A 13,739-nucleotide genomic window follows, 5' to 3' on the forward strand; every position below is an offset into this window, starting at 1 on the left:
CTAAACTTATACTAATTTATTTCCAGTTTCTTGCGTGAGCACGATGCCAAGTTCAAGCGCCTTTGGTTCCTATGGTCCCATAATGGTAGTGCCCTGTCCTCCGGCAGTGAGATCTCGCGTTGTGGTTGCATCGGTGGATGTGTCTTCTTTGGAAGCAATAGAAATGGTCAGAAGTTCTTCAAGCCCACGGCACAGGATGTCCACGATAACTACAACATTGCTCGTTACTTGTGAGTAGCACATTTTGAATTTTATTTTTAATTTTTAAAACCCTAAATAAATAATATAAGTTTATAAGATAGTAAATATCACAGCCGTGAGTCATTTCTATTATCAACAACGGTTTCCAATTCAAATCGGTTTCAGTAATTGATATCTCACAAAAGAGGTTTATCAGTTTTTCTTGTCGTTTGTGATTAGCGAAATTACCAATCAAAATTAAATCAGAATTATCAAAAAACCTATCAAAAAATTGTGATGATAAATAATATAGTGTTTTTTTTGTGCTTGTTTTGAAATTTTAGTAATGCATAGGTTAAAAACATTTGTGTAAAATTTTTTAAGCAATTTTAATAATGTATATTCTTTATTACAGCATTATCAACAACAACAAGGACTTTGGGTTCGGCGAGAGTATCCTCCACCAGGGTCAACTAGTCTTCCACACCCCGCCCTACAGTCTGCACTGCGTTTCGCTGTACGACACAGCGGACTTTAATGGCAAAGGCCGTCTGTACAGGCCGACGGGAGATTTGCGCAACGGAAGCCTCAAAAAGACGGATCTGTGCTCCCTGCCCGATGGCACCAAGTTCAAAATCGGTGCAAGTGGAACGGCCGGCGTGGAGAAGCCGGAGCCGAGTTGTCGGAATAAATCCAGAGAGAGCATTGGATCTCCAAACACTTTGGAAAGGCGGAGCAAACGATATCCCTGCACAAGGCAGACCTCCGTGGAGGTGCCCTACGCTCGCCTGCTGGACAGTCCATCCAAAAAGCTGCAACAGCAGCACGAAGCGTCTGCCGGCGAAATGGGAAATGGTCTTCGCCGAGGATCGGATTCAAACAGGCTGCGAGTGTCACCGCCCAAGACGAGCATATCCGACTCCAGACTAACTGGAGATGTCCTGGATGATGAGCATGAGGTGCGGGAAGCCCTGATATCTATTATTCCACTTAAGCTAATATCTTTTCTTTATTCCTTTGCAGATACCAGACGAGATGTCACACTCGGCCCCTCATTCCCATCCCTTGGAGTTCGAGATTGCGGATATTGCACTTCACGTTCAGGGATTAGGAGGAGATAACCTGCCGCGCGAGGTGCAGCGCACCATATCGCTGACATCGGAGAATCCCTCGGAGATGTTCTTCTCCGCCGAAGAGGACATATCGAATGTGATGTCGCAGCGAGGATCCATGAAGCAGCGAAATAGTGGAAACAGTGGCTCAGTGGTGCTGTCTGGAAAGAAACGATTTTCATCGGATTTAAGGTGAATATATGCAAATTATTCTTATTTAAATAAAAAAAAAATAAATAAACGTTTTGTTTTTATGCTTAGCATTGGAGCCCAAAACGACAACGGGAGCCACACATTGCCAACATATCGCAGCGATCTGGAGATCCATGCTCCCGATGGCAACAAAACCCTTCCAAAACGCCCGCAGAGCACCACAGAACTGGTAAAGCTTATAAATCAAATACGCCAATCCTTGCTAGGTCGATTCACTCGGTGATTGATGTACACCAAGCGCGATTAGCTTTGCTGCTTTAAAGCCAAGTTTATAGTTCACTCTGATTTTCACTAAATCTAATATCACCCAAGTATTAATCAAGGTGTCGATGGGAATCCATTTCGAAAACTTATTCGATTCGAGTCTATTTCAGTGCATGCTTCGCTCTTTAAACATAAGTCTTTCTATCCAATTATTATATTCATATATACTAAAAATAACTCTTAAGCAGCGATTTCTCATTGTCTAATTGTAATTGAATTCAAAAATAGACATTGAGGAACCGTTTCTAAATCTGTAAAACTGTAAACCACTCCTAAATTCTATTCCTCTCCTCAAACTCGATTCATCTACAATCGAAAACGAAAATCAATCAATGAACTAACCAAAAATCGATATAAAAACCGAATCCTAAATCAAAACTCATCCAGAACGAAGACGCTAGACGCATTCACGGTCTTGCCACACCAATAAGAAAAATAACAAATATCTCATCACGACCTGAGTACCGACATTTTGTTCATGATGTGAGTAGTTCTTAGTACCAACAACAAAAAACAACAACCAGCCTCTTCTAACTAACAAGTAGCGCAACTAAACCGAAATTCTATCTGCTAGTTAATTCTGAACAATCTAAATGTATCTGTAGATCTATCTTACTTTGGTACTTGACCCAAAAATTCCTAAAAAATGTTTAAAATCTGGTCCGGGAATCGGAATTTGCATGAAAGTTTAACAATAGTGCATGTGTTGTTTATTGGTTCCAAACTGATTTAGAGCTAGTTTTAAGTTAATAGTGTGCACTCTTAGGCCTTAACTTGTTCACAAAATATATTCGATTTCAATTTTATTGGTCTGTTTTGGTTTTCAATATATCCTAGTTTTAATTTTAATTAAGTTTTGGTTATTATTCCAAAGACCAAAACAGACCTAGATCTTTGCTGCACTTCATCATGGACTTTTCTCACGATTTTCTGCTTGCGCCCTTTGATCTGGCTATTTTATTTGTAGCAGCCGAAAAGAAACCTCGCCTTGCTCTATATAAATTCATTCTAATCCCCTAATTTCCTATTCATTCGACAGGCTGATTCCCGTGGCTCATCATCTGGCACACCTTCACTGTCTTCCAACTCGTTTATATCGGCCATGTCGTCGCAGGAGGATGTGGCCCTGGTTAATCTGCACCAGCAGGTCAACAGGCCAATCATCGACTCACCACTGCTGATGGCCAGCTACCTAAACCACCTGTCGCAGGTGAAGTGCTTCAACTGGAACGGATGCTCCTTTCCCCTGGGTCCGGATGTCTTCTCCACGCCCCTTTTCTCTGAGAACGAAGACGGCGGATTGACCTATATTGGCAGCAAGATGGTTCCCCACTTTGATCTCTATTCGTGTTGGCGGGAGATTAAAGTGGTCCCTCGCTACGAGAACGCCACTGGCAGCAACAGCTCGGCCACATTTATGGGTGGACCCAAGTCGCATCCCTGGGATCCCAGTGTGCTGCTAAAAGAGGAGGAATCGGACAAGACCACCAACGGCTTTGATGACGGGGAGTTCATGAGCCTGCAGGCGGAAGGTGGAGCGGCCTGCACATCGGTGGTGGCCAGGCTAAAGGGGCAATTGAATGTCTTCCTAACCCCGCTCCTGCTGGAGGGATTGCAACGGTAAGTGATGATAATTTTTTCAAAATATAACAAACAGTTTAAAATTTTTGCTATATACGGTCTAAGAAAGAGTTCAACTAAAAGTTCAGGTTTTATCAGGGCGTAAAAATGATATTTATAAAGTCCATGAATCAAAGCGAGAAACATGGAAAATAACAAAGACGCAGTATTTCGTATTTCTGGATTATCAATTTATGGTTGCTTATAAAATATACAAGGCCAGAAATGAATTAATCATTGAGACGAAACAAAATATAACTCAACTTCGCTTGATGCGCAAATGGGCAAGATTGGAAGCTCTCAGCCCTGCGTTGTCATCGATCTGTCCACCCTGATCTCGCGGGAAAGAGTCCATCAGTTTCTTTATGTATGTTTCTTTGGAGTTCTAATGGCATGCAAATATATATTCATTTAGGAGCTATGTGGTTATCAACTTACTTCGGGGGCATCATCAGTTTCTTTATTCTCTCGCTTGCTTCTTTTGTATTCCGCCTCTAAATTGAAATCCTCCATTGGACCGACCTCGTCCTCCTCAGCTAGTTTTTCCAGATTTAATGCTTCGCTTTGGCTTCTATCCTCACGTAATCTACGGTCACCACGATCGTTTTCACTTTGGATGCATTCGTCCTGCATTTGAATTAAATAGCGAGGCGGATCGCGTGCATTATTGGCAATAAAACTATGACTAGAAATAGTTACAACAGTTTAAGGAAAATAACTTAAAGGAATTTTACCCGTGGCCATCAAAGGAAGATTCCTTTGTAATGATCTGCTTTTTCTCATCGACATTGGAGAGCTGATAGCATTTGTTGGAATCGAGAGGAGCTGGTTCCTCTGCCAATGGTTCTCTTTCCACCCGTTTGACTTCCTCCATATTATTTTCCAATACTTTATGGTCCCGATATATCTGCTGATCTCCTTGATGCAAACTTGCCTGCTCTCCATAATCGAATTTTGCCCGATTATCCAGATCCAAGTTTATCTTCTGCTCTTGCTCAAAGTTATACTGATTTTCTAAGTCAAAGTTAGCCGGATTTTCGTCCCTAAAATTACCGTGATTTGAAAAATCCAAGGTGGCTTGATGTTCGTGGTTTAAATATAACTGATTTAAGTTAGCGGGTTGTTCCCGTTCCCGCCCAAAATTTGACTGATAATCTTGATAAAACTTGGCCTGATCTTCCTGATTTAATTGCTCTATATTTTCCGGCTCCAAATTATCCCGCTCAAAATTTGACTGATAATCCTGGTATAAATTAGCCTCCTCTTCTTGTTTCAATTTGACTTTATATTCCTGTTTCAAATTATCCTTACTATATATTTCCCTGTCTTCGTGCTTCAAGTTTTCTTCATGCTCCTGCCTAACTTTTTTTTGATTATATATTTTTAAGTCCTTTAAGTTAGCCTCATAATTCTTCTTTATATTTGATTGTTGCTGTTTTAAACTGATCTGATTTTCCTTCTGCTGGTTGGATGGATTTTCAAGCTCTGGGTTAGTCTCTAGCTCTAATTCCGATTGATGATCCTGCTCTAGGCTTGCATCATTTTCTAGCTCAAAGTAAGTCGGTTGCTTTTGCTGAGCAGATTGCTTCAAGTTTACCTCTTGTTTGGGCGTCTTAAGAAACTCTAAATTTAAAGTTTCATCAAGTGGTTCTTCCTGATCATTAAAAGCGGGTATTATTCCCTCGCCCAGCTGCTCATGCACTCCATCTTCTTGAGGATTGCTCATAGCCGCCTTGTTTCTGCCCCGCTTCATGGCGTGGCACAGGAAATCATTTGCATCGCATTCCAAGTCATCCGTTGGCTTCTTGTACTTCTTTATAATTGGCCTCGGACTTTTTGTGGTATCAGTAATCAGATCATCGTCCATACCTCCACCCGATTTGGGCTTGCAGTTATCTGATGTTCGTGGAGTGACATACGTTCTAGAGGTTTTCGGAACGCAAGTGGTGGTTTTCTTAACGCAACGCGTGGTCGTTTGGCAGGTGGTCCGCTTGGTGTACTGATTTGACTTGGTATCATCCAAATCCTCGTCATCCCGGCAGCCATCATCGACAGCTGCTTCTTCGGAGGATTGAAGGACTTGCTGCTTTGTGTGTTTAGTGACCTTCGCCTGCCTTTTCTGTGCTACTAGACTGGCTTGCTTTGAAATGTTACAGCCGGTGACTTGTATTTACTTGTATTACTTACCGTCTGTGTCGGCGTTTTCATTTCGACTGATGTGCTCGTCGAGCAGCTTGTTCAATGAGTTTAGATCATCCAGGGTAAGATCTTCAAGGCTTAGCTGAACCTCATCGTCGGTAAGGCCATTTGTTAGATCGGGATAATCGGCTGGTTCGGATAGGTGAGCAGGGAGAGCACTGCGTTCCTGGAAGTTGACTTGTGATTGCTGGAAAAACAATAGCGAATTGCACTCAAAAAATGCTTTTTGTTTACTTACCACAGGGTAGGCTTCAAGGAATGCAGGACTAACCCCGAAAAACAACCAGATCCCAAGTAGTAGCATTTTATTTCAATAAAAAATAAAATATTGAACTTGATTTCGGTAGTATTGCTAAGCCTTCTGAGATATTATGTGTATGCTTTTCCCAGTCACTCCTAAATTAATATATGTAAATAAGAATAAAATAAGTTTTTGCACATTTAAAAAAAATACACAATTTATTATAATCTTAAAGGTGTTCTTTGAGTAATATTTCAACGACTACTTTGTCAACATCGAATTGTTTAACCCTTGCAGGAACTGATTCGGTGGTCAACTTCGTAACAGAAAGTCATACGAATTTCCTTCGATTAGATTGCAACTTATTTAAAACCTTAGACCTAGGCTATGCATAAATTAACTCTTGGGCTTGGGGGCTATCTTTTTGGCCAGAGCCGTCTGTTGGTCGTTGCTCTTCTTCTTGGGCTTCTTGGCCTTCTTGATGCCGTCGACTTTCACGCCCCGATACTGGGACTTCTTCTTCTGAGACCCCGTCGCCGCTTCCTTGCTCTCCTTTGACGCCGATCCGTTCTCCTTTACCTTCTTCTTGTCCAGTCGCTTCTTAGCTCCCGCCGAGTTCTGTTTCTTGGCCTTGGTCTTTGAGGAGGTGCTGGATGCTGCGGAGGCGGCAGCAGCATCACGCACTTGCTTGGCACCCAGTTTCTTGACCTGATAGCGTTCCACGTTGATGGGTCTGTCGTCCAGAACGGTCTGATTCAGCTCCAGAGCCAAGCCCACGGCATCGGGTTTCTGGAAACACACATAGGCCACGCCCTTGCATCCCTTGTCGCCGTCCTGGAGGCAGCGAATGTAGTCAATCTCGCCGCAGCTGGAGAAGATTTCGCGAAGCTTCTCCTCGTTGGCAGCTGGATGGGTATAGTTCTGGGATTAGAATTAAGTTTTTACAATAACTAGTGCCTTGGCTTACAGTATTTCAGACTGCCCACGAAAATGGTGCGTTTGGCATCCGCGTCATTGGGCTGCTGATCCCGTCCCTGTCTATCCGCCTTCGCTGCCGGTGTTACGCGCAGATGATTCTCCTTGAACTCGGAGCCATTGAGGGCCAGAGCCTGCTGTGCAATCTCCGGGCTCTGGAGCACCACATAGGCGTTGAGGGAGCCGGCTCCCTTGCGCTGTTTGTGCTTGAAGAGCTGCTTGCCACCGGCGGTGCGCATGCGGATGGATTGGACCACTCCGTAGGGGTGGAAGAGCTTCACCAGCTGGACACGCTTGGTGTTGATGGGCAGATTGCCCACAAACACGGTGGCAGCTTCGTCCGCGGGATTGCGTTCCCTCTTAACACCTTCTGTGGGTGGTAAATTAAGGGGTTAAGTAATTTATAAATAGTTTTGTTTGCACTGCAACTTACCTTCATTCTTGTTGTTGGCCTTGGCTTTCTTGGTCACTTTTCCCTTGGGGTTTTCCTTGGCAGCCGACTTGGCTTCCGCTTTCTGCTTTTTGGCGGGTTTTTCCTCAACTTTGACCGTAGTTTCAGGTTCTTTCTTGGCTTCTTTGGGTGACTGTTTGTTCTGCTGCTTCTTCAGCTTCTGGGCCAGCTTCTTGGCCTTCTTTTTCTCGATCTTGGCCAGGTCCTTCTCCGACAGCTTCTTGGGACTCTCCTGGACGGCGGCCTTTACCTCCTCCTTGGGCACTTTCACCGCCTTCTTTTTGGGCTTGTTTTTGGCCTTCTTGACCACTTTACCCTCCTCCGCCACGCCGGGCTCCTTCTTTATCGGCTTTAATTCAGCTTTTTTCGATTCTTTGGTCTTTGGTGTTTTCATTTTAACTCGATGTTTTTTCACGTACACGTGTGGTATCGCAGTGTGACCGCAGCTTGAACGTTGAAAAATACCATGGAGCGGAAAATAATGTACTGTAATCGAAGTATACTGAGAGCTGTTATAAAAATATACCAAGTAAAACTGTTATATATTTTGTAAACTATTCTTATTTTGTTTTACTGGATAAAATAAAATATAAGTACATTTTAAAACCAATAAAAGCAAATATAATATTCTGTTTTAATTAAGAAAACAAAATAAAAATTATTTTTGAAAACATTGTAATAACAAAGTGCCATTAAAGAGAACTTAACATATTATTAGGTAAAAATCGTCTTTAAAAAGAAAAGGCTTTAAGTTAACAATTCAAACTTTCAATATTCTGTCCGATTAAAAGAATCTTGTTTTTTATTAAAAAAAATTGCGGAAGGGATAACATATGAACTTGATAATAGCAAAAATAATTAATTTATAATTATTGATTATAACCAATCACTTTTTTCTAATTTATTTTATTTTTATTTAATTTCCAGAATGGTGGAGGCCGCCGTCCCAACAATCCAATCGATGCACCTGCTCTCGGTGGTGAACTTCATCCACACGTCCTGCATCGCCAAGGTGAACAACGACAACATCCTGAAGCGGGACCAGAGCCTCAGCTACTGGTCGCAGGTGCACTCCAACTCCAAGCGATCCACAACGGAAAGACACCTCCAAGGACCCGGCGATTCGTTCCTCAGCGATGTCTACGAGGAGAGTATCTCGACCAAGACTCAGGGATTGATTGTGCTGCCGAAAGTCAGCATAACCATGCTGCAATCCTCCATTGTGGAGGAGGTCATTTCAGTGGCGGCGTTGGATAATGTGCAGGTAGGGATTTAAAGCAAGAAGTAATGATGTTCATAGTAAAACGAAATATTCTCGACAGGATCTGAGCTGCGTCTCTCTGCTCACCTTCTACATGGAGGGTATCTCCACCAAGTTTCACCTGGGCAAGACGACGCGCGCCTCAATGCACAACGTGTATATCCAGCAAACAGTGCAGTCGGGCAGCAGCAACAAGAAGGGTGGCATCATGAAGGGCACTCGCGCCCTGTTGGCGCATCTCTCTTCGCAGACACGACCTGACAATGTCCAAGGGGAACCCATTCTCATCGAGACATCGGAAAAGCAGTTGGAGGAGCTGGTAATCACGCTGGACATTGGGAGGGCCCATGCGCAGCTGCGACGCCTGAAGACCGAGGGCCAATCCTGCGCCCAGGAGTCGCCCATCATCGTCACCGCCATTCCGGAACACAAGAGCAAAGTGCTGTTTGAGTGCCTCAAGATGCCGGAGAGCACGGGCATCGAAAGCATTGGCTACATTATGTTCGAGTGTGGCCTGGAGGGCGTGGGTGTGAAGATCGTGAAGCGTTCGCACTTCGAAAAGTCCGAGAACAGCAAGGAGGAGCTAGCCGAAATGGCGGGAGCTGGTGCAGCGGGTGCCACCACCACCGGAGGCTTCAATCTCAATGATCTGGTGGGTCAGGGCGATGGGGCAACAGCTGCCGGAGATGGCGGAGCCACCTCAAAGGCTGAGGCTGCCTGGAGACTGATCACCAAGAAGCCTCCCACTCCCAAAACTCCCAAGGAGAAGTTCCAACCTGCTTCGGACAGCAATATTGCAGCGGATTGCTCCTCTGCGGCTGAACAAAGAAAGTCCACACCCAAACCCCCCGATGAAGATGTGGAAAAGGGAACCAGTACGGCAAACATCGCGGCAGGAGCTCAGAAACCCACCGCAGGAGCAGGAAACAACTCCAAGGATGACTACGACAAGGTTCTGTCCAATGTCAAGGAAACAGACAAGACTTCCTCCTGCGTGATTGAGCTGAAGGCGGTTTGGTTCAACTTTGCTGCCCCCCCTTGCGTGCCCATCACCCGCAAGATCGATCTGACGCGACTGGATTGGAACCTGCTGAGCACTGCCTCGCCGGCAATCACGGCATGGATGAATCCCAGCAACCGTCTGGCCATGAAGATCGTATCCCTGATGAAGGTCCTCCACACAAGGCAGACGGCAGTGGCAGCTTGTCTCATGGCGGAAGCCATGGACAACGAGAAGATCCAGAGGAATCCGAAGATCAAGAAGGTAACCAAAGAGGTACAAGAGGTTTCTAGACTTGTTGATCATTTAAAACAAAGCAGACCATTTATACTGATTTATTTATAATGATATATATCTGGCTTTATCCGCAGAGTCGCTATGCCAACAACTATACGCTGCTGTCCAAGACGCTGCAGGAGGATCCCAGTTGCCAGCTGTGCTACATCATGCAAAAGTTGGTCCTGGACGAGGGTGTTCAGCGGATTGAGCCGATCTTCAAGCAACACGACGTTCCACATCTCAACACTCTGCGACAGGTGAGTGGGATAGCCCTACAAAATATGATCTAAATGTAATTCGATTGCCATATTCTTGCAGGGCATCATTGTGCTGAGTCGACAGTGGAAGAATACGCTTTACAATCCCATTCTGTTCGAGCACCAGTACAAGAACAAGCTGGCCCGACCCATCAACGTGACCTTTTCGTTCCCGCAAAACGAGGAGGAGGCGGAGATCGACGAGTGCGAAGGTGATGTTGAAATGGGCGCCTTTGCGGGCGTCGGCGAGAATCCGGAAGAGAGTGAGAATGCATTATTACTTGGGCAAACACAGCATCATCGAACTCACATTGGTATTTTTTTGATTAACGCTCTCCTGCCCGCCGCCTGTGGCGGGTGGTTATCTCCTTTTAACCTAGTTATATGTATAGTTATAGACTCTTTCTATATATCCCCCTTTCCCGATTGCTGCACGTGTTGATTGTTTGTTTTGTTAACCAAGTTCAGAGATTGTGTCCGCGAGTGTGTGTGTGTGTGTTGCTTTGATCTACCCTCTAGTTTCCTCCTTTTCCTCTTCTCTATGTAAATACTTTACACAAATGTTATCCACCGCTTTGAGTGTTCACCACTTCATATTGTTTGATGCTTTGCGTTTGCATTATACCACAGAACAATACTACAACTCTTCTATCCTTTCTGGCTATTTCTATTTCTATAACTATATCTATGGAACCAAAATTATACTTAAGTATGTTGTACACTAAACGAAGAATCCTTTTGCCTACGAATTTACATAGATTTACTTGTAACTATCCTATTTCGTTTAGTGTAGAACTTCCCAAGAAGAAGAGTGCTTTCTTGAAGAGTGCTTGATTAAAATTTACAACTCTCCTTTATTTACGATTCTTCCCTGAATATCCTCTATAGAAAACAATCAGTACGGGGGCACTTCCTATGGTCATGAAACCGGAAACCATGGAACCACCTCCCAGCGGTCGACTTCCACATCGCCGAATATACACCACCCCCGACGCGGGTAAGTTTTAAATGTCTGCATGCTTATGCCCATTAGCACATCTCATTAATGTCATGCCTGTGATCTGTTCTTCTCTCCAACAAACATTCGTGTGCATCAGCCTAAATAAAGTGCACAGCAAAGCATCGAATTATTCACATGGCAATTCATCTCGTTCCAGCATTCAAATGTTGCCCATTATTTCCGGGCTAGTGGAGAAACAGGTTCCAGAATTCGGTAAGTATTATGTATATCTAATTATGTCTGGAAATTATTAAATATGATTGATTACTTGCTCACAGAATATGGAGCTTTGCAGGAGGGTTCGTTGAGCTCTACGAACTCGGTGAACAAGTTCTGGCTGGGAGCCGAGAACCACAAGGAGGATTTGTACTTTTGGATGGCCAAGCAGCAGGACAACAAGAAGAAACCCTTTGCCGAGAAGGAAAATGCTCGTCCCGCTCCGCCGAAAATGCACGGGCAGGCAGGACAAACACGCAGTGGCATCATGCAGGATTCCATCAAACTGCTGGATGCCCATCTGATCTTTGAACCACTGCTCACTTGTTTGGGTGTGATGCCGCAGCAGATGATCAACAAGTTCTCCAATGCGGACATTTCATCGCTGGAAAACTTTGGCACCAATCTGTCCCTGATCGGAACTTTTGATTCCATTCGAGTGGACATTGTGGTCAGCGAGGCGGGTGACAAGAAGAACTCGGCCCAGAAGCCAGCCAAGCTGAACAAGAAATCAAATGGTGGCAGGGCCTCTATAATGATGGAACATCCATTGTTCCTATGCGAGCGAGTGGGTGTGGAGTTGGAGGTCCTGAAAATGTCCGATGGCATGGTGGATCAGGCTCGCCAGAATGTCATCTATATGTCGCGTCGCCAGCTAAAGAAGCACACCAGTACGGTGATCAATTTCAGCCTGAATGTGAGATTCATATCGCAGCAGGTGAATATGCCGCTGTTGCGACTGCTCCATCAGATATGCAACATGTATCAAAATGTAAAAGATGCCCAGAACGAGTTCCACGACCATCCAGAGCTGAGCAAAAAGAGCCAGACCAAAGATGAGTGCAGTTTGGGTAAGGAACTTGTATATATTATATATTTTTTTGCATCAACAAATCACTGAATTACCTTTTGCTTATTACAGCATCCGAACCCACGGACATTCTGCCTTTCAACTCGGTGTCGGAACGCTTTGGGCACGTTGAGAACTACTCGGACGAACGATATGACAAGTTTAATGAAACAATGCCCACCACAATGCTGGCCAGACCGCGTCCTGGAGGCGTGGCACCCATCATCCAACTAACGCCGTCTCCGAATGCGAAGAACAGACCACAAAGTTTCGCCCAGAAGCTTCGATCGACTGGGAAATCGGTGAAGGGCAAGCTGGGCTACACGAATCTGAATGAGTCCAGTTCATCGCCTCTGAGAGACAGTCCCACCATGTCGCTCCACGAACAGAACATCCTCAAAATGTCGACGGAGTCGAAGGCCTCGCTGAATGGCGCTTGTGCCACCAGCGTCAGTGGGGATTACCAGAACACACTGACCAAGGCGGGAATGCCAACGATGGCGCCGATGCTGGAGACGCCCAACTGCTGGAAGACCATCTACCACCTGTTGGAGCTGTACGGCACCATGCCGGAGACCAAGACGGTGGTGCAGAGGAGCTCCATGAACGAGCACAAGAGCAAGCCCGCCGGCTTTGCCCACGACGAGGATGACTTGGCCAGTGCTCCAACGCCGCTGCCTCAGCACCGCGAAATGCTGCTGGTGGATGCACCCTCCCATGAGCGAACGCGTCTGATTGTCTTCGGCGTGGCCAAGATTCACAAGACTCGACTGCTGGCCACGCTCTCTGGCCTCAAGCTGGAGTCGGAGATTACCACGTTGAACAGCACGGCCACGTGGAGGAAGAAAGCTCGTCCAGTGTCCTTGGAGTGCTCTCTCACTGGCCAAGTGGGAAGAGCCATGATTGTCCTGCTCGAGGGAGTGGCTCCCAGTCAACAGTAGGTTTCATATTGCTTTAAACCTATTATATCTTATATCTTATTACCTTTTTGTTACTTATTTAAGGACCGTGGTGAAGGTGACGGTGGGCAAAAGCCAAACACTTTACTCAAGCCTCTCCAAGCGGGGAAAGGATAAGAACAGTGGCCTGCTTTCGATTGGGGCTGTCAACATAGACATTCCGCAACATCCGGTTGCTCTCCATGGAATGATGACGCGCAGCTCCAAGCAGCTGTCTTCCACACTGCAGGAGCTGAGAGTGAAGCGTAATTCGGGTCGATCCACTCTGCGTACGCACACCGCCGAGGAGCCAGAGTCGCCGTTCCATGCCCGCAATTCGGGAGGAGCCAGCAGCGGCACTGGAGTGGCCAGCGAAATGCGAGAGCGCACTGTTTCCGGCGGAGCGGGAGCCCAACAGCAGCCGCAGCAGGCGGCTCGCCGGGCAGCCCACGTGGCGCAATCGAAGATGGGAACGGCTCAGCACCAAAATGGATTGCTCCAGCCGCTTGTCATGCAGTTCAATGTCCTCCTTCAGAGTCTGTCGATCAATGCGGCTCTGCTGCCCTCGCTGCAGGCCCAGTATCGCATGAACCACGTCAGTTCGATGGGCGTGACCGGCCAGCGGGCCAAGTTCGTCATTGATCTGCCCACGCACACGCTAAGCTTTAATACCAAGATTCAGG

At 45.7% G+C, this 13,739-nt stretch overlaps 3 protein-coding genes across 17 annotated transcripts in view; 1 reads left to right on the forward strand and 2 right to left on the reverse strand.

Moving 5' to 3' along the window:
* The window catches only part of LOC108150457 (transmembrane protein KIAA1109 homolog), a 29,761-nt gene that overhangs the window by 6,760 nt on the left and 9,262 nt on the right, over positions 1–13,739 (forward strand). Inside the window, exons 4-18 of one of the 8 annotated variants that reach the window (XM_017278622.2) lie at positions 27–230; positions 596–1,139; positions 1,204–1,484; positions 1,554–1,674; positions 2,157–2,252; positions 2,809–3,389; positions 8,183–8,519; positions 8,578–9,792; positions 9,888–10,052; positions 10,114–10,366; positions 10,941–11,049; positions 11,150–11,265; positions 11,331–12,119; positions 12,191–13,055; positions 13,123–13,738. In XM_017278622.2, coding sequence (XP_017134111.1) covers positions 27–230; positions 596–1,139; positions 1,204–1,484; positions 1,554–1,674; positions 2,157–2,252; positions 2,809–3,389; positions 8,183–8,519; positions 8,578–9,792; positions 9,888–10,052; positions 10,114–10,366; positions 10,941–11,049; positions 11,150–11,265; positions 11,331–12,119; positions 12,191–13,055; positions 13,123–13,738 — 6,292 coding nt within the window. The remainder of the gene's footprint in view (positions 1–26; positions 231–595; positions 1,140–1,203; positions 1,485–1,553; positions 1,675–2,156; positions 2,253–2,808; positions 3,390–8,182; positions 8,520–8,577; positions 9,793–9,887; positions 10,053–10,113; positions 10,367–10,940; positions 11,050–11,149; positions 11,266–11,330; positions 12,120–12,190; positions 13,056–13,122; position 13,739) is intronic. The other 7 variants (XM_017278625.2, XM_017278623.2, XM_017278629.2 and 4 more) reach the window with 7 other exon arrangements.
* LOC108150459 (trichohyalin) lies at positions 3,483–5,928 on the reverse strand. Of its 8 annotated transcripts, none has more exons than XM_041710226.1 (5): positions 5,827–5,928; positions 5,577–5,775; positions 4,124–5,513; positions 3,828–4,074; positions 3,545–3,774 (listed from the first exon to the last, which is right to left on the reverse strand). In XM_041710226.1, exons 1-5 carry the CDS (start codon positions 5,890–5,892, stop codon positions 3,649–3,651), a joined length of 2,028 nt encoding a protein of 675 aa, XP_041566160.1. In that variant the 5' UTR covers positions 5,893–5,928; the 3' UTR covers positions 3,545–3,648. The 8 variants fall into 8 exon arrangements, with proteins under 8 accessions (XP_041566164.1, XP_041566163.1, XP_041566160.1 ...); XM_041710225.1 differs by having other exon boundaries at positions 4,124–5,516; XM_041710224.1 differs by having other exon boundaries at positions 4,124–5,525.
* On the reverse strand, positions 6,015–7,695 carry LOC108150460 (RNA-binding protein 34). Its single transcript, XM_017278635.2, has 3 exons — positions 7,238–7,695; positions 6,797–7,174; positions 6,015–6,734 (listed from the first exon to the last, which is right to left on the reverse strand). Exons 1-3 carry the CDS (start codon positions 7,647–7,649, stop codon positions 6,226–6,228), a joined length of 1,299 nt encoding a protein of 432 aa, XP_017134124.1. The 5' UTR covers positions 7,650–7,695; the 3' UTR covers positions 6,015–6,225.

The sequence above is a fragment of the Drosophila elegans genome, unplaced genomic scaffold (genome assembly GCF_018152505.1).
Source record: "Drosophila elegans isolate 14027-0461.03 unplaced genomic scaffold, ASM1815250v1 contig_814, whole genome shotgun sequence".
Lineage (NCBI taxonomy): Eukaryota > Metazoa > Arthropoda > Insecta > Diptera > Drosophilidae > Drosophila > Drosophila elegans.